The sequence below is a fragment of the Heterodontus francisci genome, chromosome 15, assembly GCF_036365525.1.
Source record: "Heterodontus francisci isolate sHetFra1 chromosome 15, sHetFra1.hap1, whole genome shotgun sequence".
In the NCBI taxonomy this organism is placed as follows: domain Eukaryota; kingdom Metazoa; phylum Chordata; class Chondrichthyes; order Heterodontiformes; family Heterodontidae; genus Heterodontus; species Heterodontus francisci.
The window spans coordinates 22653198-22680849 of NC_090385.1; the positions used below are offsets into that span (position 1 = coordinate 22653198).

A 27652-nucleotide genomic window follows, 5' to 3' on the forward strand; every position below is an offset into this window, starting at 1 on the left:
GTGGGGTGGGGAGGAGGGGCTGAACATGTCAGGAAGCATTTCTTTACACACAGGGTAGTGGAAATTGGAACTCCCCCCCCAAAAAAGCTGCTGAGACTGGAGCCAAATTGAGAGAAGATCATCCATAATCTAACTGAGTGGTGGAACAGGCTCAAGGGGTTGATTGGCCAACAACTGTTCCTATGCTCCTAGTTCTTGAGCTTTCTAGTCATGGCAAAAATGGAGTTTGCCATTATATAATGATGGAAATATTGGGTGCTATTTTGTTAAAGGCATCATAAGCAGCCCCCAGCGAGTATAGTGGACGTGGTTGTGCAGATGTGATTTGCTCAATATACGCGGTGGTGAGTGTAATGCTGTGTTTTTACTGCCTAGATAATACAGCAGCCAATTGCCCTATAACATTTGACAGACTGACAGGTGAACAGTGATGCACAAAGTATTTACTGTAGTTTGATCATTTACAGATAGCTGCAGTTTAATGTTACAATTTTAGGTAATTTATGTCCAGAGCTTTATCTTTACAAAGTATTACGATGAGAATTTTTTACTTCTCTGTCTTTGATGATGCTTGTCTGGGCAGGTTGTTTACATCATTGCCTATAAATTCTTGAAGAAGCAGCCAGTTTAGCAAAATAGATTTAATAACACCAGGAGTGAATACTTGTCTTTGGATAATGTCAGTCAGCCGGCTTCTTGATTTGTAGATGATAATCTCAACACATGCAGATTTTTCAACAACAAAAATGTCCCTTCCAAAATTTCATCTGCTAAAGAATGTTATTGAGAAAGTTTCACAATCCAAACACTTTTCTGCACGTCTAACTGACGTAAAAAGATAATCCCAGTATGTGATTGAGACTTCTTGCCATGCAGGACATATATAGTGAGTCAGTACAGCTGTTTCTGCACAAAATAAACAGATGACAACACACTGTAAGCAGCAGCTTTGAGATTGACATTATTGCAAATGGATAATGGTTATCACTTTTTGACTGATATAAGCGACTGCCCAATTTAAACATCAACATTTTAAATGGCCAGGACTGTAGTGTGAAATTTCATACCTTGATCCATTTTAGGATAGGAGATCACTGACTGTTTACCAATTGTTCTCCTTTTACCCTGAAGTTATAGATTCGTGCTGTCATGGTTCGACAGGAGCCATCTCACAGAGCAGTAGGACACAAGGTTGAGTCCACACTTCCAGCATGTGGACTCCGATTCTTGACTAGGCCTCGAAGAGGTGGATGGAGTAGGGAGACTTGACCGTGTGGAGGCTAGAAGCTTTCTGGAGGAGGGTAGTGTAAAAGTTGCTTTTACGACTTGATCTTGGTCGTTCTCAAACACCTTCTGGGTGACTGAAGAGTGAGGTTAGCAAGAGATCTGGAAGGAGTTGCTAAATTGGAGTTCAACTTAGTTTCAGAGTGTTGAGTGCCCATTTTTTCTTCTTACTTTTCTTCCTGATCATTCTATTGAGTTCCAAGTTCAAGGTTTGCTATGGGAAGGTATCAATTGAAGAAGAATTATCATCCAATCTGTGGTAGCCAAGGAAGGTAAAATCAGTAGGGGATTTATATTAGAGTTGCTGTCATGTACTACCCAGCACCCAGTTTAAGAATACCATTGCTGTGAGTTTATCCAGTGAGTCACGGAGCCATAAAAAGACCAGGAAAATTCCTATTGTTAGCTGATATCAGTCACTGTTGTGTTAGGGGCAGTACACTTGGCCTCAGTACCTTGTGTTTGGAAGACAGAGAAGGTGAGGGAAATTAGCCAGGAATCTTGTCCCTTATTACTATCCAGTAATTTTTGCTGGAAGTGCACATGCATGGGTGTTAAAATCTGGTTGGGTATGGTGCCCAATGTGAATTCACATGAAGGCCATTAGTATGGTACAGAAGAAAGGCTGTGGCACATTGAACTGTACCGCACTAAACAGTCTATGCCTTCAGGGTCTCCCTATCGCTAACCTCCTCCAGCCCTACAATGCTCCAAGATCTCTGTGTTCCTCTAATTCTGGTCACTTGAGCATCCCCAATCCATTGTTGGCAACCGTGCCTTCAGATGTCTGGGCCCAAAGCTTTGGAATTCCTTCCCTCTGCGCCTCTCTAGCTCTCTCTCATCCTTTAAGACACTCCTTAAAATCTACCTCATTGATGAAGAATTTGGCAACCTGTCCTAATATTTTCTTTTGCACTTCGGTGCCAAACTTTGTTTGATAACACTCCAGTGAAGCGCCTTGGGACATTTTACTATGTTACAGTCATTATATAAATATAACATTATATATGTTGAGACAAAATTGACATGCAAAAAGAACATGATTTTTTTAAAATGGCGATATGGTAAAGGACTGTGGAAGCAGGCAACTTGCTTGCTCTCATTACCAGTATGCGCATAATGCACCCAGGAAGACCATAAAATGGACATAAAAAAAGAGGGAAGAAGGTAATGTATTTTTTTTTTCCAAAACTTATAAAAAGCACAGCAGCAATGCTGCTTAACACTCAAGAAATAATCTGTATAGCAGAAGAAGCTTATAAACAAGTGCAGAGAAAGTGCACTGTATGGTAACTGACCCGTGTATTTATCATCAGCAATGGATGACATGGTGTCAAACTACACTGTTTAAATTGAAAACAGCAACAGCAGAGAATGTTGGCAAACCTTGCAAAGCTTAAGCTTGGAACTAAACAAGAAAGAAGTGAATTTATGCCTAGCTGATCTGCATACACTGTTTGATCTTGTGATCTGTTTTTCATAACATATTTGTGTTCTTTAGGATTTATGATTCAAATGTTTGCTGTGAAATAGTTAGAGCTCTGAATAATGTTTATTTTAGAATGTTTTTTTAACTCCAAGAAATGTACTGTTTGATCTGGAAAAATTCGAACACAATTTTTGGAGATCAAAAATGTCTGATCCTCTTGGAAGTAGAGGTGGGATAATAAATCGACTCAGTGGCAGGATTCATACCTGCAATTTTCCCAATGAGTTCTTGGTGCTCCCCAATGAGAGCATGGATAGGCACCATATTCCCAAGCTTCTGTCAATCATCTCCAAGAAATTGCCATCATGAGCACAAAAGCACGTGGAGACATTTACTTGGCAAGGAGAGGGAATAAATGTTCCCACATGCTTTTGTGTTTCTTTGTGGCTACTTCACAAAAGTCATTGACAGAGACTTGGATATATGTTGCTTTTCAATGTTGCTATCTGCTTTTCAATGGGAGACAAATGTTTGCCAATGGGCCGCAATTTTAGTGATGGAACCTGATGGATTTCATGCAGCAAGAGAAAAGTTAACCTGTAATTTTCCATATTCAACATGTCATTTTCAAGCACTTTCATTTGGCCTTTGAGGGAGGGAGCATGGAGAAAGAATTACAGAGCTGCAGGGGTTTAGGGAGGGTGCTGCAAAGAGTAGGGCGAAGTTCAGCGTTGATGGCAGAGCATTCAATTGTCTTGGTCTCACTGTGCAGCTTTCTCCCTAAACCCCTGCTTAAGTCACCTGCACTTTTACCCAACCCTTTAAAAACCTTCTCAAAACCCATTTTTATGACCAAGCTTTGATTTCTCTACCATGGATCGCCATCCACTTCACCACCTATTTCCCATTGATAAAGCGCTTTGGAACAATTGCTTCCTCTAAACGCTAGCCACTACAGAAAATCAAATTGTTGTTGATCTTTGAGCTACTTAAAGAATTTGAGTATATCTTTGAAAAATAAGGTACTTTTTTTTTTTAAGGCGCAAACAAGATTTGTGAAATTATTTGACTCCAATTCTGTGGTTGTTTTGTGTTGAGGTATAAATTAGAAATGCTTTAATTGTAAGGGTGATCGTTTCCCATTTGTGAATCTGTGTGCACACAAGTTGTACATTTGGGGCTGGATTTTAATTCGCTGGAGGTCCTGGCAATGGGCCAGAAGGCGGGAGTGACCCCGCCTCAGTCCTTTATCCCTTCCCGGGCCAAATACAACAACAGGCAGGCAATTAACTGTTGGGGATGCCGTTCCCTTTAAGGGACAAGATCCCACTTCAAGAGCTGGCAGCCAGTCAGAGGGCTAGCAGCTCAGCAGTCCCAGCAGTGTCACAAGAAGTAGTGACCACAGCTGGGACTGCAGGAGGCCCAGAGCAGCGAAGATGGAGGAGGCCCAGGGACCAAGATAAGTGGGGTTGGGGTTGCTAGAGCCAGTCAGGCAGGCCGCAGTGAGGGGATGGGTTGGTTAATGCGGGCTGAGGGGTGTCTTGCTCCAGGGGGTGCCATTGCCACCAGGGGGCCTGCCCCTGGGCTATGGATTGCCCCTAGAGGAGGCCCCCCCCCCCCCCACCAAGGCTGCTTGGAAGCTGCCAGGCCCCACCTTTAGGTGTCTGTCTCTTAATGGGCCACTAAGGTGGTTTAATTGGGCTCCCAGCAGTCTTCCTGTATGCCATGGTGCCTGTCACATACAGAATGGCATGGGAGTAGGACAATGTCAGGCATCCTGCCCTACGCCTCCCAACACCATTTTGTCTGCTCCACCGGCTGGAAGAATTCTAATTATTTTAAGGGATTTGGTCTTGGTGGGCCCCAGTAAGACCAGAAGGTGATTCTAGTCTGTAGTATGCACTGAGCATTCATCACTGAAGTGATTAACCACCATCTCTGGACTGCACACAGCTGTTGTGCAACTGCACCTACCCAATCAATTAATGAGATGCTGTTGTCCTTCTAATCCTGACTGCCTCATTCAAAGTGTTGTAACTAGATAAAGGGAGAGTTCTGAGTCCATGCTTACATCTAACCTGAGAGGGTTTCATGCTGTGTTCCCAGATTGTTGAAAGTGTTTGATTCCCATAGAGAAACAATCCTCTGCTTTAAATAACAGGAAAAGTGAGTGGAAAAACTGAAGGTGCTCCATTCCCAGACTCTGACTTTCCTTAGTTCGGCAAACACAAAATTAACAGATAGAAAAGCATCAAGATTTAACCACGTAAACCCTTTGAACTTTCAATTAAACAAAACCATTGCCATCTGTATTACCTGATGGCCAAAATTATAGATCTGAGTATTGAGTAGAAATGTGCCATATTGTTTGGAGATAGTTTAACACTCGCATACTTGCAGCATGAGCTTTACAGCAGCAATCAGGCTGTTTTGAGGAATGATGAGCTGCGGCCCAAGTACTTGCAGATGGTGTTTAAGCACTTCCTACTGAGTGAGAGATAATTTGCATGCAAGTGGACAATCACAAAGTACTGTTTTTGAAAGATTATCATATCTCTCAGGCAGTGGTATAGTTGGTGGAAAACCGTGTGGCCCCTTGTTGCATGAAGCAGAAATCAGACTGTCCATTTCAGGGTAAATAAGTTATTTGTTTTTAATTTTAATTGATACCTGGGTGGAGTTATTTTCTTTACCCTCCCCATCAGTGGCACTGAGTTCAATTATTGCACCCGGTTAAAAGGATTATTGTTACATTTGATTCTGTATGGAGATAGCTGATCCCAAATTTAACAATAATCCCTTCAATGGGATTAAGCTTTCACCACAAAATTGGCATTCAGCACCCTAACCGTTTCCTGAGATCGCTTTATGTTTAACGGATGTAGCTGTGTGTGTTTCCATCAGCTACACATAATTTTCTCTCCTCTCCAATATACCCCAAAAATATAAAGATATCTCTAGTCGAAATATATTTTTGGACAAAAAAAATGCAACAGGCAAAAGAGCCCTGAATGTTAGCTGATTCTTTAATACATAAGAATTCACACATTTTACTTTCCTTTTCTCAGGTTTACTACATTAATTTTACTGACTTCGCAAGTCATGAGGTGCTTGTGGACGATAAGCCTTTCTTGCAGTGCACACGTAGCATTGAGAACCGCAAGTCGAAGTTCAACACCTGCTACACAGCAGGAGTCTGCCTTCTCAAGGCAAGACAGAAGATTGCAGTCAAGATGACGTATGAAGATACGGTTGTAAACATGAGCAAACACACAACTTTCTTTGGAGCAGTGAGACTAGGCGAGTCTCCGTAGAATTGGGCTCTGCGGGACTACACAGTGCAGGAAATAGAATGACAAGAAGGTATCCTGAAAGAGGTCATCCAAGAGTGAATTTGAAGTGCAGCATTTAAGTGGAGGGGTTGAAGAGTTAAAGACAAGAGAGATTTCAGAATGAAATTTCTTTCATTTATCCAAGTCGAGTAGATTCCTGTTTTCCCAATATGTATTTGTGTGAACAAACATGACTTGCGCTGAGTTGCATCTGGAAATCACCAGGACTTGCACAAGTCTGTCAACCTTGTAACAAACTCCCAGTCATTTTTCTCCTGATGTGTTTAACAGGTCCACTGGGTTACTAATGAGTTGATTTCCCCAGTTCCTGCATCCCCCAGTGGACTGGAATGATTCAATTCATTCTGCTCATTGTGCAGCATCCATTTTCATTTAATGTTGGACATTTAACTGGCAAATGTTGCTTTTGTTCTGCAATCATAATGGACCAAAGACATTCAAGAATTGAGGGAGGAAAGTGAAATGTTCTTCATGTGGATGAATGTAGAAAAGCAATAATGCCCTGTCCTCGGATCAACCTCTGTTATGGGATCAGAAATATAGGAGAATCAGTTGAATAAGTTTCCTTTAGGCATAGAAGAAACCCATTAAAAAGCTGCAGGAATGAAGACGAGAACTGTTTATTGGAGTGCAGTTAAAGTTTGGCATGTATTATGTATAATGGCACTGTATAATGGAATACCCTACTGCTTGCAATTTTGCACCTTTTATATAAGCATGCTTTATGACAAGGGATTTAGCTTTGAAGAGTGTTAATTAAAATAATGGTTGGACCCTGATGAAAGACATCATTAAAGGGGGCACTGTCATGGTGAGAAAACATTCAGAAAAGCTTTCTGTACAAACATGCGAAACGAAGATGCAAATAGTGTTAAAATACATTGGGGCAGATTTTCAGCTTACTGCTTCAAAATGCAAATCAAGATGTTTCCATTATGGGCAGCTGAACCACACTGCTAGTTTAACACATAGACAGCAAGATGAAACTCGTCCCCATCTGTGATATCACTCACGTACTAAGCTACTATTATAACTACGCTAAACATGACTTTGTTTGCAGCTACGAGAGGGAGGGAGTCTGCATCGGCAGTGGACATTTGGAATCCCTGGAATTAAAGGAGAGGTTGTCATGATGAAAATAATACATTGCTTTTCTCTTATCTCAGAGGAAAACTGCTTGAGTGCTTGTTCTACTTAATGGTGCCTCTTTCCTAGAAACAGGGTGCGAAGTTTAGTTTGACCTGGATTTTGCAGTCAGCACAGCAAAGGAACAACACTCACCATTGACCTCGGGGGAAAAAAGCGGCCCATAAACTTTTAATGGGTTCCAGAGTGCAAACTACCTCTAATCCAACATCCCTTTAAATTTGGCGCCTTCTAGAGGGAATTTGTAGTATCCAGGAACAGGGCAGGCAGATCAGCCAATCAGATTGAAGAATTCTATAGACAGTAAAGCAGGAAGTAAAAAACAGGGAATATAAATCACATTTAAATCATTGTACAGAAAGCAAAATAAAGATTGGGACACATATGGGGTTAAGGGAGAAACATAAATATCAGAACACATTTTTTAAAAAATACATTTTTTTTTTTAAGTGCAATTTTTAAATGATCTTCTGAGGGAATGAGACTCCAACTGTAAATTATAAATAGTTGAAATTCATGACAAACTTGTGATTTTTTTAATTGATTCCATCAGTAAAAACTGAATAGTGCACCGTGTGAAGGAACAAGGTATCACTGACAGCAACTTCTGGACCTTTGTGTTTAACTGCACATGTATGGGCACCAGAAATTACTGTTAGTTTTACACAGCCATAACGATACGCACTGACAGCCTCACCGTTATTACTACTGCAAATTCCAAACATTATCAGGGTTGAGCCAGTCCAGTAATCAAATGTTCTCAAGTCAGGTCAAGCAGCTTCTGTCATGAGAACAAAAAGTCAATATTCTTAGGACTCTGATCTCTGTACTGCAGATGGTAGGAATTTGGTGTTTGCTATAAATAATTTGTCAACATGATGACATTCTTTCCATTTTTTTTGTTCTAACATAATTTTTATAATAATTTCATCAATCGCAGAATCCATAAGCTGTAATAGATCAGCAGGCCGTCCTTTCACCTGTGACCTGTGTTTGGATCCAGTCTGGACTAATGAGACTGTATGGATTCTAAGTTAAATGGATCTGGGCTAAAATTTACCCAGTTCCTCGTGGGCACAGCAAAACTAATTGCAAATTCGGGCTAAATTGACCATCTCTTTGAGAGTTAGGCTGTAAAGACCGCTAGTGTGAACAGTGGAAAAATGTAATACTGAAGGGGTAGCGTCCCTGAGGCTGCAGTTAAAGCGCATTCTTGCAGCCAATTAAAAAGGTCCATTTCAAGCAATTCCTGACCTGGGTGTGTTCAGTGCTGCCCAAACCGGAAAAGTTTTCACATTTCCATGGAAAAACATCTCTCATACAATATATATTATATATTTATGGCATGTGAATATTTTTCAACTCAAAGTGCTAGAAGGGATCTCTTTTTCGAAATTGTTTCCTTTTGAATAGTTTTGTGAGTTTACCTTCAATGTTAGTTGAAACTAAGGCTGTAAAATTGTGCATATGTAACTATTAGAGTAACATTTGATTCACACCAATGAGCATTTAAATGGAAAACTTCAGCATTATTTGCAACTGCAATTTTAGGTCTTTAAGAGTTTTGGCTAGAAACCAACTCGCATATTATTACTATGTGCTCAGTTAGGGGAAGGTTTTATTCTTATCTGCCATTTCTAAAATCAAACTTTTCATAGAATGGTGCCAGTGAATAAAAGGGCTGTGTGATTCACCATTGTTCTACAGCATGTGTTAAAAACACATCTGTGGTGGGAAGATTATGAAATATATTTTGTCACTTAAACATTCATGCCCCTGCTTAAGCGCTGTAAGTCTTTAATTTGTATAAAGTCACAGTACTGGATTTGTGCTCTTCTGAATTCTGAGAACCTGGATTATAAATCCCTTTCACGTGTTCAGGACCACTGGAATTTTCCAGTCTGGTGCACTTTGAATACACAAACTTTTACACTTCTGGGACATGTTTATAAAATAAATGGAAAAATATTTCATTCCTGACATCTTGTGACAGATTGAGATGTTGCAGCGTGCAGTGAACTGAACAGCTACACAAAACCAGTGGAACAGCCCCATATTAAATCTGCATTGTATCAGATGATGAAGTGAATGAAAATGATATGTAATAAAGATCTGAAGTGTTCGTTTCCATGAGATACTGTGGCACTGAATGGTTCAATGCTGCACTGTTTGGTGCATTGCCCACTAAGCCAACAGTCCATTGAATTCCCAATTTTATTTGAAAAGGAGCAAAGGTTTAGTGGGGGCTTGGGGGAAGAGAGAAACCTTATCAGCTGTTAAAGGTAGTATTAGTAACAAAGCAGCACAGACGGATCTGGTGATGGACTAAGCTACTTCATAAGCTACTACAAGGTTTCTAATCTTGTAGTCACAAGATGTTAAGGTTTGTGCTTTCCTCTGTTGGAAAATTGTTTTTCAACCATGTGAAGATGAGCCTCCATAGCAGCTGTGATCTGAAATTGTTGAACTCAACGTTTTGCCCTTTTTTTGTGTGTTTTTATTTGTTTTTGGAAGGCAGCTGTTGGTGATGGTCGTGCTTTTCTCATTTACATCTCCTCTAGGCACATCTTTTGTTTCTTTGCTTATCCTTTCACAATCTCGTTTTGCTATGCACCATCATCCTTTCTGTTATTTAATCTTCCCGAGCTTCCACTGTATGACAAATCTTCACTCTTGTTCTTTCCTCCCTTTTCCCCGCCTTGCTTAAAAACTGCTACATCGCTAAGTACTTCCAATTGTCACGAAAGGTCATCGACTTGAAATGTTAACTCTGTTTCTCCCTGCACGGATGCTGCCAACCCTGCTGAGTATTTCCAGCATTTTCTGTTTTTATTTCAGATTTCCAAAACTCCCACAGTATATTTGCTCCTGTACAGCTGAGCCCAATCTTGTTTTCAGCCAGAGTCTTACTGACTCATCTCGTTTTCCCTCCGAGTGTCCAGAAAATAAATGAAATATAAAATGGAAGCCAAAAATTTGATTTTTTTTAAGAAGTTTAAATGGTTACACTTTTGTCTTATAATGTGTAGTTGATGTATTTTTTTTTACTGTGCATCAACAGGGCAAATATCAGAACTCAAGTCCTGATCTATCCCCTACCCTGCAGTTATTTGGTCTTGTGTGTAGTTTTTGGATTTGGCAGAGGTTGTCAACCCAAACTACTCCTGCATCCATGCATGTGCATTTTCCAGCAAAAGTCCCTGGCTAGTAATATGAAGGAAGAATGCTACTTCATCTCTTTTTCTCCTTCCTAGAGAAGCCACTAGAACATAGGAACAGAAATAGGCCATTTAGCCCTTGATCCATATCCATTAATACTTTTGGTTAACAAAAATATATAAAACTCTGATTTAAAATTAACAATTGATTTACTATCCATTGCCATTTGGGGGAAGAGTGTTCCAAATTTCTAGCACCCTTTGCATGTTGAAGTGTTCCTTAATTTCACTCCTGAAAGGTCTGGCTCCAATTTTTGGTCTATGTTCCCTAGTCCTAGCTCCCCAACCAATGGAAATAGTTTCTCTCTACCTTATCTGTTCCCCTTAATACCTTGAAAACTTCAGTCAAATTAGCCCTTTACTTGCTAAATTCCAGGGACATGATGCTGCCTATGCTTGAAGATCAAGCTTGTAGAAGGCTTATTGCACTCTTGATGATTTCCAGTACCATTGCATCTTAGTCCTGTTTTGCGACTGCTTCTGTATTGTATTGTAAATATATTGTTCAAGTAACAATAATGTGCCTCGATGATATGATGGTTTAAACTTAGCTGTTCTGGAGTGTTGAGCTTTGAGCAACCATGTTGGCCAGATAACTTGGCCATGGGAGCCATCTTGTTCCAATAATGGAATGAGTTTGTGTAGAAATGGGTCAGTGCTGAGGTGTGTTCTTTAGACTTTGACATAATTTATTTGTATTGTATATATTTTTTATTAATTGCACAACAGTTTAAATGTTTGGATCAGCTCACATGCTGTACACTGAGTTGCTAAAAGTGTTTAAAAAGAGTGCATATAATGATTATTAAAGCTGTACATGTCCTTTAAAATTATCTGACCTTGTTTAATTTTTTATTTATTAAATTCAAACATTTTTACTGTCACCTGTCGGTTGAAACAACATCTCACAATACTAAACTTAGAAATAAAAGTTTAACCACAGCCTTTATTTGTGGAGACTGATGGGAGGAATCAATTCAATTCATCTGCTACTTAATCTTTTCCCTCTTTTATCTCTTAAAGTATTGATCAGAGAGGAATATTTCCTATATACAACAATCTTAAACCTGTTTTTTTTATAAGTGGATTTACAATTACCTAACCAAGGAAATATTTCCCACCTCCCCCGGCTACTAATAACCACTTAAAGATTGATTTATTGTTTGCCATCAACAAGCAGCCTTCCAATTTCATTCTGCTAATAATCCTTTTGCGCAACTCCGAGCCCTCCCTTTCTTGTTCCCAAAGCTAACCTGAACATTTGTTTGACCTTTAAAATGGTTTCGACCTCTTTATTTAGTCTTTGTGATCTAAATCTTATATTTATTGAGTACTTTTCCCATATTCCTTCAAAAAATGTTACTCTCTTCCATGGCTTTATTTCTTAGCTCTGCTTCCAGCTTATTTCTCCTACAGCTCCACCTGTAGGTCCAAAATTTGTTCTCTTGGTGCCATGCAGCTCTGTTGTAATCTCTGTTAAACCTTAAGTTTAACTATTAATGATCACTAGTGCTCAGCTTGCACAATTTATTAAGTTATAGTACAGAAGGAGGCCATTTATTCCATTGTGTCAGTTCAGCTGGAGCAATCTAGATTCATTTCCCGGCCCTTCCCCATATCTTTCATATTCTTCCTTCTCAAAAGAAATCCCCAATTTCCTTCTAAATTATACATAACCCCAAATTCCTGGGGATTCTGGTTAATCAATGGTCGATACAGTCTTTCACAGTATACACTCACAAAACATTCCATAATTTTGAAAACCTCTATTAGGTTCTTCATTTCTCTGCACTAGTGGGGGAAAAAACACTTTTTTGCAGCAATTATTTGTCAACTTTCTGTTGAAGGCAGGAAGTGATGCTGATATATGGTTATACAGGCTTCAGTTAGCCTCCAGTAACTTGCTAAAGGGCTGCACCTCACATGTAAACATATTCAGTGAGTTATTTGATTGTGATCAGAATTACTATCAAAGTTGTCTGCTTAAGCCTAGCAGTTAACCTTGCCACAAACCTAGGATTGCCGGAGTGTGCAAAGGACCATGGAGATTGTGTTGACCATTGATAACCCAGCATAATTCTTCAAACTTCATTTAACTCTCAACAACCATGAGAATTACTCTTATGAGACTTCTGGCCTTGATAGACTTGTCATCAGCTGGAAACTAATGTAATCAGATACAAAAGATACAACTGTTTACCTACATTGTAACCAATGCACAAGGCATTATCCCAGTTTTTATCAGATGAATGTGAATATGAATGAATCATAAGAAAAGGTTATCAATTAATCTCGCTCTTCAAACAAATAATATACAATATGTACTGTCAAAAGAATAAACATGAACTTGTATTTATGTAGCTCCTTCATAACCTCAAGATGTCCCAAAGTGCTTTATAGCCAATAAAACACTTTTGAAGTCTAATCACGGTTGTAATGCAGGAAAGCACGTCAGTCAAGTTCCCACAAATGACAATGCGACAATGACCAGATAATTTGTTTTAGTGATCTTGGTGATGGGATAAATATTAGCCAGGCTACTGCAAGAACTCCACCACTTCTCATTGAATAGTGCCTTTGGATCTGCTATATCCATCTGAGAGGACATCTGATTTAATACCTCATCTAATGACTCCTCACATACTGAAACAGCTCATGTTCAGATGCAACAAGACCTGGACAACATCCAGGCTTGGGCTGATAAGTGGCACGTTACATTCTCACCACACAAGTGCCAGGCAATGGCCATCTCAAACAAGAGGGAATCTAACCATCTCCCCTTGATGCGCAATGGCATTACCAATGCTGAATTCCCCATTACCAACTTCTTGGGGGTTACCATTGACCAGAAACTGAACAGGACAGCCACAAGAGCAGGTCAGAGGCTGGGAATTCTGCATTGAGTAACTCACCTCCTGTCTCTCCAATGTCTGTCTACTATCTACAAGGCACAAGTCAGGAGTGTGATGGAATACTCTCCACTTACCTGGATAGGTGCAGCTCCAACAACACTCAAGAAGCTTGACACCATCCAGGACAAAAAAACCAGCTTGATTGGCACCCCATCCACCACCTTCAACATTCACTCCCATCACCACCGACGCAGAGTGGCAGCAGTGTGTACCATCTACGCGATGCACTACACCAAAGCTCCTTTGACAGTACCTTCCAAACCCACAACCTCTACCAACTAGAAGGACAATGGCAGCAGATGCATGGGAACACCACCACCTGCAAGTTCCTCTCCAAGCCACACACCATGCTGACTTGGAAATATATCGCCATTCCTTCACTGTCGCGGGGTCAAAATCCTGGAACTCCCTTTCTCAAAGCACTGTGAGTGTACCTATACCCCAAGGACTGCAGCGGTTCAAGAAGGCAGCTCACCACCACCTTCTCAAGGGCAATTAGGGATGGGCAATAGATGCTGGCCTAGCCAGCGACACCCACATTCCACAAACATAAAAAAAGACAATACCTCCAACAGTGCGGGACTCCCCCAATACAGCACTCGAGCGTTGTCCTCAAGTCCATTGAGGTTCATCTTTCGAGAGAGACAAGCAGCCAGGGATAACACTTTCAATAAAATGGAAATAGAATACATATGCCCCACCCCATGAAGGGAAGTGAGATCTTATATTGGTTTAGTGCAGCACTGCATGATTCATCTCTGACTAGCTAGCTTCTTCAGATACCATGATCATAACATGACTGGAACCTACGGCTCATTCATAACTGAATCATCTGTCTTTGTCCTTGTAAATTTCAATCCCCTCAAAATTGAATATTAATTTGCTTTTCTCCCCCATGGTTGACATCGTGGATGTTCTCTTTAGTGCATTTCTAATCTACTGCCAAATACTCTGACGAAAGTTAAACATATCTCTTAATCATTATTTAGTCTTGTAAGAAATTTGGCACTCAGGTCCTGTGGTCATAGTTTAATTTAAATCATCAGGTAATATTCTCATTATCCAGGCATTTCAGTATTTTACATCTGAAGATGATATCTGCTCTCATTAGCAAACAGGAGTTTTTTAGATTTAGAGATACAGCACTGAAACAGGCCCTTCGGCCCACCGAGTCTGTGCCGACCATTAACCACCCATTTATACTAATCCTACACTAATCCCATATTCCTACCACATCCTCACCTGTCCCTATATTCCCCTACCACCTACCAACACTAGGGGCAATTTATAATGGCCAATTTACCTATCAACCTGCAAGTCTTTTGGCACGTGGGAGGAAACCGGAGCACCCGGAGAAAACCCACGCAGACACAGGGAGAACTTGCAAACTCCACACAGGAGTTCATTTGTTGCTCTGGACCTTCACCAGTGCAGCAATTTTTTTTTTCTTTTCAAAATATGGTGCATAAAATTGTATATAATCTTTCCAAACATGACCTTTTATTATTGAGTTTTTAAAGGCTAAAATAACATTCTGACTTGTAGGTTTAATTATCTAAATTGCTGTAATATCACTTTACGGCAATAGGTAGTGATAACGCAGTGAAGGAGGCTTTTCTGCCCATCTCGCTCATCCTGCCTTAGAAATGTTGAACCTCCAAATACATCTTGAATTACTCCAGAGTTTTTGCCTCTGCTTAGAAGACAAAATCCAAACATACTTCCTGATGTCAATCCTGACCTTGCCTTTACCAGTTTCTTTGTCCTAAAGTCATGGTTTAACTTGAATTAGTGCTCCAATTTAGCTTTTTTTCTATACCACCTACTAGTTTATAAACCTCTATAAGGTCTATGATTGATCAGGTCATTATGTACATGAATAGTTGAATTTTTCTAATCTTTCCTGAAACCTCAGTCTACTGACACTAGGATCAGTGTTGTGATTCTTCTTTAATTGCTTCCAAGATCCAGATGTTTCCCTCGTGCCTTGATGACCAAAAACAAACACAATATTCAAGGTGCGAGCTGATTAGTAGTAAAATACACCAAGATGCTTCACAGGAGCGTGAACAAAATTTGGCACCAAGCCACAAGAGGAGATGTTAGAGTCGATGACCAAAAAACTTGGTCAAAGAGGTAGGTTTTAAGGAGCGCCTCATGGGAGGCAAGGGGGTGGGGGGCGGGGTGAGTAGAGAGACAGAGCCCAGGCTGCTGAAGAAACGGCCAGCAATCATGGCAAGAGACCAGAACTGGAGCAGCACAGAGATCTCAGAGAGTTGAAGGCCTATATTTTAAAATGGAGACGTTGACGGACCAGGAACCAATATAGGGTAGCAAGCATAGGGATGATAGGTGAATGGGACTTAGTGTGGGTTATGTTGCGGGCACCAGGGTTTTGAATGAATTCAAGTTCATGGAGCGTGGAAGATGGGTGGCCAGCCAGGGGAAAATTGGAATAGTCAGGTCTAGAGCTAATAAAGGAATGGTTGAGAGTTTCAGCAGCAGATGAGCTGAGGTAGGAGCGGAGACAGGCAATGTTACGAAGTGGAAGTAGATGGTCATGCTTCAGAAACATATCCAATGCCATATTAGTTTGGGTGCTGTCGAAGCCTCCCTGGTGTCGGCCTAAAGCAGGTGTTGAATATGCCACAAAATTGGGCAGAGCTAGCCCTGCGAAAGCTCCCCCTACACCTGATCACCTCCCCTCCTCCCACCCCAGGATCTACTGAGAGTTGTTGTCAACATCACAGTGGCTCAACCTTCAGCCTCACTTCACCAGCAAGGTGCCTGGGGCAGAGCAAATAGGTGTCTGCAGCTTATCGGCTTTATTAAAATGATGCCTGAGGCCCAATATTGATTGAATTTACTTATAGGTTTAATAAGTCACTGTGCATTTCGATTCAATGATGTTTGTGGGAGGAATGTGTTGATACATTTATGTTTCTTGGCATCACTGCTTACACTATGAGCAATATAGATTCAATGGGTTCTTTTAGTAAATTAATGAGACCTGAGAACAAAAAAAGGTGAAAGGTTCTGCATATTAGTGGTCATGGTCTTTGGGTTCATTGCACTTAATGGGAAGAGGCTGATGTGCTGGGAGTGAAGCACTTTATGCTGGATGTGCCTCCAAGAACAGGGTTTTTAAAGACACCTTGAAGCTTCATCTTCAAATTTAGCTTGAGTTAATTGGGCGTATTCTTATTCTTTGGCCCAAATGGAATGGAAATCTCAATTCTCTCATGCTCTTCTTTAACAGAAGAACGCCAGGTGAACTTGAGATTTCTACAGTGATAGTTCAGTGGAGCACTTTTGCCTCTGAGTCGGAAAGTCACGGGTTCAAGACCCACTTTATTGACGAGCTCATAATCGAGGTTCACACTTAAGTACAGTACTGAGGGAATGCTGCACTGTTTGAGGAGCCATTTTTTTGGATGAGATGTTAAACCACGGCTTCATCTGCCCTCCCAGGTGGATGTAAAAAAAGTCCCAGGACGCTATTTGAAGAAGTGATACATATAACTAGGCAGTAGAGAGGCTTTAAACTAAATAGTTGCTGGGGTGGGGGGGCGGTGCGGAAGGATCATGTGAGAAAAGATGCGGTAAATTAAAGGAAAAGGACAAGGCAATAGTGCAGGGTAGCGACAGGGGTAATGATAGCATGAGTGTGGCAGGAAGGGACAGAGCATACAAACTTAAGAGTGCGCCAGCCGATAAGGCCACAACTTGCAAAAATAGTAAAAAGACCAAACTAAAGGCTCTGTAACTGAATGCACACAGCATTCATAACAAAAAGGATGAATTGTCAGCACAAATAAAATTCAATATGTATGACCTGATAGCCATTACAGAGATGTGGCTGCAAGATGGCCAAGGCTGGGACCTGAATATTCAAGGGTACTTGACATTTCGGAAGGACAGGAAGCTAGGAAAAGGTGGTCAGGTAGTTCTGTTAATTAAGGATGACATTAGTACTATAGCGAGAGATTACCTTAGTTCTAAAAATCAAGATGTAGAATCAGTTTGTCCAGAGATAAGAAATAGCAGAGGAAAGAAGTCACTTGTGGGAGTAGTTTATAGGCCCCTTAACACTAGCTATACTGTAGGACAGCGTATACAGTGATGCGACCAAGGCGGGAGTAATGCAGTTAATTCAGTCCCACCACTGCACAGATCATAGCATATTAGTAAAGTTTCACACCTACCAGATAATAGCCAAATTAAACACTCTATTTGTCCCCCAGAATAAAGCACACCAAACTAGGTTTCTTTAAACAACAACAAAATTAACTATTTATTAATAAACCACATCTTAAACAATAATGAGATAACTCTATATGTGAAAAGATTCTTTTCAAACTTCTTATTCTTCCTAACCCTCATGCACACATACATACTTTAAAAAGAAACAGTTAACCGGTTTTAAAAGGATGTTTTCAGATTACAACTGTTTGTTTAGTTTAGTTTAGTTTAGAGATACAGCACTGAAACAGGCCCTTCGGCCCACCGAGTCTGTGCCGACCATCAACCACCCGTTTACACTAATCCTACACTAATCCCATATTCCTATCACATCCCCACCTATCCCTATATATTTCCCTACCACCTACCTATACTAGGGGCAATTTCTAATGGCCAATTTACCTATCAACCTGCAAGTCTTTGGCATGTGGGAGGAAACCGGAGCACCCGGAGGAAACCCACACAGACACAGGGAGAACTTGCAAACTCCACACAGGCAGTACCCGGAATTGAACCCGGGTCACTGGAGCTATGAGGCTGCGGTGCTAACCACTGCGCCACTGTGCCGCCCCTTTGTGATGGGTGGGCGTTCACACCACTTTGTCTACAGCAGGCGTCACACAGTAAAGGTATAGTAACGGGTCGACTTGGGTTTTGAAATAGCAGTCCAGCAATAAAAGCTTTCTTGAGATTTCAGGATCTCTCAAAACATAATAACAGGAATCACTCCTGAGGCAGAAACCTTTCAGAGACTGGAAGCAACAGGAATTTGCTGCCTTTTAAAATGCAGGGCTTCCTCTCAGCTAAAAAGCCTTTCTCCAGAGAGAGCAGCAACTCCTCTTTTTTTTTTATTCATTCATGGGATGTGGGCGACGCTGGCCAAGCCGGCATTTATTGCCCATCCATAATTGCCCTTGAGAAGGTGGTGGTGAGCTGCCTTCTTGAACCGCTGCAGTCCATTTGGGGTAGGTATACCCACAGTGCTGTTAGGAAGGGAGTTCCAGGATTTTGACCCAGCGATAGTGAAGGAACGGCGATATAGTTCCAAGTCAGGATGGTGTGTGACTTGGAGGGGAACTTGCAGGTGGTGGTGTTCCCATGTATTTGCTGCCCTTGTCCTTCCAGTTGGTAGAGGTTGCGGGTTTGGAAGGTGCTGGCTTGGTGTCTTCCTCTCCAGAGGTCTTTTTTTTCTCCAGGCAGACCACAGCCACCACCTCAAATGTAGAATTTCTTTTTACAAGGGAGGAAAACCTTCTTTTCAGGGAGACGTCTTTTTGTATTCTGGTCTGCAGACACAGATCCAGCCAGTTTGTTCTGCCTCCTGCCTGTGCAGTTCACTGGTCTTTTACAATGCAGAAAAGAAACTGAACATCTAGCAATCAAGTCATGTGGCCTATCATTTCCCTTGCTGTTGTTTGGAAGCAGGTGCCTTGTAGTTTGTCCCACTCAGCTCACACACCAAATTTCAGCGTTCAATGTTCACAGAAAACCCTTTTCCTCAGTCTTTTTAAAAACACACAGAATTCTAAGCTCTCAAATTTAAAAAAACTCTTGCGACAACAGGAAGAAATAATGGGGGCTTGGAAGAAAGGTAGAGCAATAATCATGGGTGATTTTAATCTACATATGGAGATACAGCACTGAAACAGGCCCTTCAGCCCACCAAGTCTGTGCTGACCATCAACCACCCATTTATACTAATCTTACATTAATCCCATATTCCCTACCACATCCCCACAATTCTCCTACCACCTACCTACACTCGGAGCAATTTACAATGGCCAATTTACCTATCTACCTGCAAGTCTTTGGCTGTGGGAGGAAACCAGAGCACCTGGCAGAAACCCACACAGCCACAGGGGGAACTTGCAAACTCCACACAGGCAGTACCCAGAACTGAACCCAAGTCACTGGAGCTGTGAGGCTGCAGTGCTAACCACAGTGCCACTGATTGAACCAGACTGGTAAAGGTAGTCTGGAAGATAAGTTCATAGAGTATAATCGGGACAATATCTTAGAGTAGCATTTCTAGAGCCAACAAGAGAGCAAACTATTCGAGACCTGCTTATGAGCAATGAGACAGGATTAATTAATGACCTCATAGTAAAGGAGCCTCTAGGTAGCAGTAATCAAAATATGATTGAATCTTGCATTCAGTTTTAGGGTGAGAAATGTGGGTCTAAGACTAGTGTTTTTAACTTAAATAAAGGAAATTACAAGGGTATGAAGGCAGAGCTGACTAAAGTGAAATGGAAAATTAGGTTAAAGGGTAGGACAGTAGAGATGCAGTGGCAGACATTTAAGGAGATATTATGTAACATTCAACAAAAATACATTCCAGTGAGAAAGAAAGACTCTTTGAGAAGGATGCACCATCCGTGGCTAACTAAGAAAGTTAAGAATAGCATCAAACTGAAAGAAAAAGCATAGAATTCTGTGAAGATTCATGGTAAGTCAGAAGATTGGACAGAATTTAAAAACCAGCAAAAAACAGATTGATGAAAAAATAATGAGGGAGAAACTAGAGTATGAGGGAAAGCTAGATAGAAATATAAAAACAGATAGTAAGAGATTCTACAAGTATTTTTTTTAAAAGAGAGTAACTAAAGTGAGCATTGGTCCTCCAGAGAGTGAGTCTCGGGAATTAATTTTGGGAAATAAGGAAATGGCGGAAGAGTTGACAGATATTTTGTGCCTGTCTTCACTGTAGAAGACACAAGTAACATCCCAGAAATACTTGTAAATCAAGAGGTGAAAGGGAGGGAGGAACTTAAAACAATTACAATCATCAGGAAAAGGGTACTGAGAAAACTATTAGAACGAAAGGCTGACAAATCCCCAGGACCTGATGGCCTGCATCCCAGGGTCTTAAAAGAAGTAGCAGCTGAGATAGTAGTTGCATGGGTTGTAATTTTCAAAAAATTCTCTAGATCCTGGAAAGGTCTCATCAGATTGGAAAATAGAAAATGTAACTCCTCTATTCAAGAAAGGAGGGAGACAGAAAGCAGGAAACTACAGGCCAGTTAGCCTAACATCTGTCAGAGGGAAAATGCTAGAATCTATCACTAAGGAGGTTATAGCAGGGCACTTCAAAACTCTTAATGCAATCAGGCAGAGTCAACATGATTTTATGGAAGGGAAATTGTGTTTGAATAATTTATCAGAGTTCTTTGAGGAAGTAACAAGCAAGGTGGATAAAGAGGAATCTGTAGATGTGGTTTACTTGGATTTCCAAAAGGCATTTGATAAGGTGCCACATCAAAGATTACTACACAAAATAAGAGTTCATGGTGTAGGGGGTAACAAATTAGCACGGATAGAGGATTGATTAGCTAACAGGAAGCAGACAGTAGGGATAAATGGGGCATTTTCGGGTTGGAAAGCTGTAACAAGTGGAGTGTCACATGAATCAGTGCTGGGGCCTCAACTATTTACTATCTACATTAATGACTTGGATGAAGGGACCAAATGTATAGTTGTTAAATTTGCTGATGACACAAAGATAGATAGGAGAGTAAGTTGTGAAAATGACATAAAGAGTCTGCAAAGTAATATAGATAGCTTAAGTGAGTGGGTAAAAATTTGGCAGATGGAATATAATGTGGAAAAATGTGAACTTGTCCACTTTGGCAAGAAGAATAGAAAAGCAGTATATTATTTAAATGGAGAGAAATTGCAGAATTCTGCAGTACAGAGGGATTTGGGTGTCCTGGTACATGATTCAGCAAAAACTAGTATGCAGGTACAGCAAGTGATTAGGGAGGCAAATGAAATATTGTTTATTGCAAGGGGAATGGAATATAAACATAGGGAAGTTTTGCTACAGTTAGTTGATGAGACCACATCTGGAGCATTGTGTACAGTTTTGGTCTCCTTGCTTAAGAAAGGATGTAATTGCATTAGAGGCAGTTCAGAGAAGGTTCACTCGACTGATTCCTGGGATGAAGGGGTTATCTTCTGAGGAAAGGTTGGACAGGTTGAGCCTGTATCCAGAGGAGATTAGAAGAATGAGAGGTGATCTTATTGAAACATATAAGTTCCTGAGGGGACTTGACAGGGTGGATGCTGCAAGGATGTTTCCCCTTATGGGAGAGACTAAAACTAGGGGACACCGTTTAAAAATTAGGGGTCTCCCATTTAAGACAGAGATGAGGAGAATTCTTATTCTCCCAGACAGTTGCTAGTCTGTGGAATTCTCTTCCCCAAAGAGCAGTGGAGGCAGGATCATTGAATATTTTTAAGGCCAAGTTAGGTAGATTCTTGATTGACAAGTGAGTCAAAGATTATGGGGGTAGACAGGAAAGTAAAGTTGGGGCCACAATCAGATCAGCCATGATCTTATCAAATGGCAGAGCAGACTCGAAGGGCTGAATGGCCTACTCCTGCTCCTAATTTATATGTTTGTTTGCAACAGCAGGAGAATGTTCCAAATGTCCTGGCCAATACTCATCCCTCAAGGAATATCATTAAAACAGAATATGTTGTCATTTATGTCATTGCTGTTTGGGGGTGGGGGGCACTTTGCTCTTCACAAATTAGCTGCTGTGATTCCCTATGTTACAACATTGAGTGGAGTTCAAAATCTCTTCATTATCTATGAAACACTCCTGAGATGTCATAAGATTGTGAAAGGCACTATATAAGTGCAAGTTCTTTTTTTCTTTACAATTGTTTTGTCCCCATGAAGGTAATTTCCTCTGTTGTGCTTGAAAGAGTTTGGGGGAAAAAATATCCAGTCAAGAAGATATCAATAAAGTGTAGTCAATAATTTTATACTTTTCTATTAGGTGCAAATTTCTATAAAGTAACCATTTGCTGAGAGCAAGTCTGTTGAGTTCCCCATCCACCCCCTTTCTTCCATGGTTTCTTCTTAATCTGAGTCAAATGCGTGAACTGGAGAATTTTATTTGAACTCTTTACAGCGTTATGAAAGTGTTTTTTTTTATGTTTTTGAGGACTCATGGTTGAAAATTCTGGAGATGGATTCATTTGGGACTGAAGTGATCCCATAAGTGCTCGACTTTGTTTTTTTTTAAGAAAGTTCATTGGAAAGACTTAAGCTTTCTGGTTAAAAACAACATTTACTGGATGTCACATGTCTTCAGCTAAGTAAACAGCAGGTGCCTTCTGACTATGGGAGTTATTTACAGAGAAGTGACATGTCAAGATTTATGATGGTCAAGAGTCAGTTTTATCTTTGAATACTATTATGAGTCATTTGCGGGTCAGCCTGCTAAGAAACACCCAACTCATTGCTTTTTCCACCTCGCTGAGAAACCCTGTGAATCCTGTGTATGATAGCTGAAACCCCTGATGCTGCGTTTCTCCTGGAAAGCCTGCCAGATTAATCTTCGACGCTGCCTGTAAACAACTGCTCCAGAAAGATCCCAGTGACAGCTGTCTATGCGTATTTGGAATGCCAGAATAAAGGGGCAACTGATATCATTCCATATCTTCTCCTTTTCCTTCAAGAATTAACAGGTATTTGGCCAAAGTATTTTTTTGTCTTTTTTTTGCAGAGAAAACTTCTTTTACTGGTGTGTATGTGTGCAGCTAATTTTAAAAAGGAACCTTTATATTTAATGTGTGTTGTAATGCTTTGCATCTTTACTGGATAAGTTTTGTTTTATAATAAATTAATAATTTTGTTGTTTATTAAAGAAACCTGGTTAGTGGATTTTATTCTGAAATAAAAATAGAGTATACAATTCATTGCATCGGTAGCTGGGTAAACAAGTTGTGACCTGTGGAGAAGTGGAACTAGAGAAATACAGTGCACTCCTCCCAGCTCAATCATAACAACAGCAAGAAAACATATTACCTATAAAGGTGTCAAGCATTGACATGTTCTTGGAAGATTCTGCCATTGCTTGTTCATGTCATTCTAAGATCTGTTTCAGGCAGCCCAGTAATCCGCTCCTTGTGATTTTCTGTAAAAAGAAAGACTTACGTCTTTATCACGTCTTTCACAACCATAGCACACACGTCCCAAAGCACTTTACAGCCAATTAAGTACTTTTGAAATGTACTCACTGTTGTAATGTAGGAAGCATAGCAGCCAAGTTGTGCACAGCCAGCTCTCACAAACGGCAATGTAATAATGATCAGACAATCTGTTTTTGTGATGTTGATTGAGGAATAAATATTGGCCAGGACACCAGGGAGAACTCTCCTGCTCTTCTTCGTAATAGGAGCATGGAATTTTTTACATCCACCTGAGAGGGCATGCGGGCCTTGATTTAACATCTCATCTGAAAGATGGCACCTCCAACAGTGCAGCACTCCCTCAGTACTTCACTGGAGTGTTAGCCTTGATTTCTGTGCTGAAGTGTCAAGATTTATGATGGTCAAGAGTCGGTTTCCTTTGTACTTTTGTACTAAGATGCCATTCTACAGGCATTTTAGGCCATTGGCATCCAAAGATGTGCTGCCAACCAGTTTCTTTTAGGGAATGAGAATGTATGAATCAGAGACAGTAAGAGCCATTTGGCCTATCAGCCCTATTCCTCGCAAAAATGTATGTGCAGTTGGCACCATCATTCATTACCTTTCCAATTGGCTTAATTCCATGAAGGAGTTGATGAACTTGAAATTAAGTTTTCAACAAGTGGGAAGGAAACAAATGCAAACTGAGATTGTAAAGATAATTCAATCCTAAATTTAGCTAACTCTTCACTTTTAAGTTATCTTTCCTTATTCCAAGGTCTATGTATTGTCTATGTTTGTGGTTACATAATTCTTCTACATACTTGCCAAGGCAAGGTATCTTGACCCAAGTTAGATATATGTATCAGTATAAATTTGTCCTTGTATGAACATTAAAATAAGGATTATATCCACAGCTCTGCAATAGATCTGCCCTATCTACATTTGGAATCTCTACAACACCCTATCTGTTATTGCTCAGGTTATCTTGATGTCAATTCTTGTTTAGCTACATTTAAAATGTCAGTCAATCAGCTAGCATCACAAAAAATAAATACCAAGATTATGTGTGGCTGTGATTCTCCCTGCAGTTAAATAGCATATCTATATTCATTTCTCGCATGTGAAGAAAACATTCTCGGGTAAGATCCCAGAGTGCTACTGGTGCTCATGGAATCATAACCCAGTAAAAATCAGTTCTTCAGCAGAGATGGGGGCCGGGGGTGTGATGTTCTCAGGACCAGAGTGAGGCTTAGCCGAGTTTAGTAAGAAATATGAGGTAAAGACTGAGGCACAGGCAGCATGCTGTTGAACATAATGGAGTCTTCACTATTCTGTTTTACATTCACTTTCTCTTTCAGCTCCCTCTGCTGGCTCATGTGTGCATGGTAGCCTCAAGTGAACAATATGTACAATGCATTTTCAAATATAATCTCAAAACAGTGGCGCAGTGGTTAGCACCACAGCCTCATAACTCCAGCAACCTAGGTTCAGTTCTGGGTACTGCCTGTGTGGAGTTTGCAAATTCTCCCTGTGACCGTGTGGGTTTCTGCTGGGTGTTCCGGTTTCCTCCCACAGCCAAACCCTTGCAGGTTGATAGGTAAGTTGGCCATTGTAAGTTGCTCCTAGTGTAGGAGAGTGGTGGGGATGTGGTAGGGAATATGGGATTAATGTAGGATTAGTATAAATGGGTGGCTGTTGGTTGGCACAGACTCGGTGGGCTGAAGAGCCTGTTTCAGTGCTGTATCTCTAAATAAAAAAACACGATGGTGTGGGGGGGGGGAGGGTGACGTAAATTAGGTAGTGGCAATAGAATGTTCTCTAATCTCATCTGTTTCTTATGTTCTCTGTGGAATTTGACGCAAATAACTTAGTTGTTCGGTAAATGCATCAACTAACTGAGCTGACATTTACACAAACTGGCCTATGCAGTTTCCTTTAAGTTGCAGTCTAGTCATCAATGGCAATCATCGGAGCATTGTTGATGATCAGCTCCAAGATTCATCTCATAATAGACGGGCAGTATCAACACATGTGGACAATGTCATGGCAATTTTATTTCATTTACTTGAATATACGGGAACAGGATAGCCCTGCAGGATCCTGAGGGAAAGCAGGATGCTGGAAAAGACTGCCTAAGTTGAATCTAAGCTTTAATCAATCCATTCCCTCTCTTCCCACCTCTGCAGAACATTCAGTAATCCCTCTATGTTCCACTGAAGAAACGATCTGGCAGGATGGTTGCATGATCATTCCACAAAATTGCACACAAATTGACATTAAATTGGTATTTTCACTTAGAAAGACATTGAGGGCAGCTACTGTGAGAAATGACATTTGCAACCTTTTCCTTGCCATTATCACTGTGGCCCAATCGTAATCATTCACAGCGACCTTTTCGCAATATCTGCATTAATCTTTAACTGAAACATCTCAGCTTGAGGACAGGACTTCTTCCAGTGGCGTGGCCATATCAGTACAGGTGCACTGCATAGGCCTCGGTATTGTATTGGTTGGCATCCTTCCATCCATGAAAGATGATGGACACACAGCAAACAATCCATTTAGGTGGAGTGTCTTCTCTTGGTGCACCGTTGTTGATGGCTGTGAAGGCCAATCCTCGAGAGGCAGGTTCTGTCACAAGTGCCGCACATGAAGCTGCCAAGTGACGCTGTGAGTTGTTGCTTTTGACGTTGGCGCCTGTTGCCAAGCTGCTGTAGCAACTGGTCATTACAGTAGTACACACCAGTCTACAGGATGTGTTGCCATTTCCATCTTTCACCAGCTAGTGACTCCCAGATGCGATAGTCAGCATTTAGGGCCTTCATGTCATGCTTGTAAGAATCCTTGAAGCAGAGCTTTGGGTGCCCCACTGGTCATCTGGCCCCAACTACCTCACCATATAGAAAGGTCCTTGGGTATGTGACTGTCTTCCATCCTGCAGATGTGTCTGATTCACCGAAGCCATCTGTTGATTACTGCCAACACACTTGGGAGCTCTGCCTTTGACAGCACTGCACATTTGTGTTTTTGTCCTGCCATGATATACCCATAATGTGCCGCAGACAGTGAAAATGGAAATTATTGAGTTTCTTTTCCTGGTAGCTGTAAGTTACCCATGTCTCATAGCCATACAGAAAGATGCTGAGAACACAGGCCTTACAAACTATCAGCTTGGTCCAAAGGGTCAGCTTGGTGTTATTTCATGCACGTTTCATGAGTTGGCCAAAGGTGGTAGCTGCTTTCCCTATGCTTGTATTGAGCTCTGCATCAAGGGACAGATTGTCACCGTGGATCCATAGTAGCAGAATTTGCTAACCACTTCCAGTGGGTTGTTATTTAGTGTGATCAGGGGCAGAGATGCAACACCTTGTCCCATGACCATGGTTTTCTTGACACTTATAGAGAACAAGTTACAGGCATGGGAGAGACAGCCCATGGCTCTTCGTAGCTGAGTTTCCATGTGAGCGACTAGTGTAGCATCATCAGTGTAGAGGAGTTCTCTGATCAGGACGCAATGTGCTTTTAGAATTTTCTTTCAGCCTTGATTGATTGTAGAGCAGGGGTGTCCAAACTTTTCACATGACGGGGCCACATTACAATTTTTGTCCTACATAGGGGGCTGTTGACAAAATTTCAGAAAGTGGAAGGCATTAAAAATTTATCTTATTATTAAACAAAACAACAAATGTGCATTTTTGTGAGGAAGCTTTAAATGAAAAGATTAATTTATTGACTTACATTCTCTTCACTATGTTGGACACTGACTTAGTGATATATCTGTCATGGCTTTTGCTTGCATAAGTACTCAATCTCTGCCCGCACACTTGAACGCTTTCTCTGCCCCTCTCTCTGTATGTGTCTCTCTCTCTTCCCCCTCTCTCCATAGAACCATAGAAAAGTTATGGCACAGAAAGAGGCCATTCAGCCCATTGTGTCTGCGCCAGCTGAAAAAACAGCCAGCCAATCTAATCCCACCTTCCAGCACCTGGTCCTTGCAGGTTACAGCACTTCAGTTTCAGGTCCAGGTACCTTTTAAATGAGTTGAGGGTTTCTGCCTCCAACACCGATCCAGGCAGTGAATTCCAGATACCCACACCCTCTGGGAGTGAAAAAGTTTTTCCTCATGTCTCCTCTAATCCT

At 41.0% G+C, this 27652-nt stretch overlaps 1 protein-coding gene across 4 annotated transcripts in view; it reads left to right on the plus strand.

Annotated features, from left to right (window-relative positions):
* Window positions 1-11260, plus strand: part of eda (ectodysplasin A) — a 301068-nt gene extending 289808 nt beyond the window's left edge. For all 4 annotated transcript variants that reach the window (XM_068047219.1, XM_068047220.1, XM_068047221.1 and 1 more), the window contains one exon: window positions 5782-11260. In XM_068047219.1, coding sequence (XP_067903320.1) covers window positions 5782-6027 — 246 coding nt within the window. In that variant the 3' untranslated portion in view covers window positions 6028-11260. The remainder of the gene's footprint in view (window positions 1-5781) is intronic.
* The last annotated feature ends 16392 nt before the right edge of the window (window positions 11261-27652 follow it).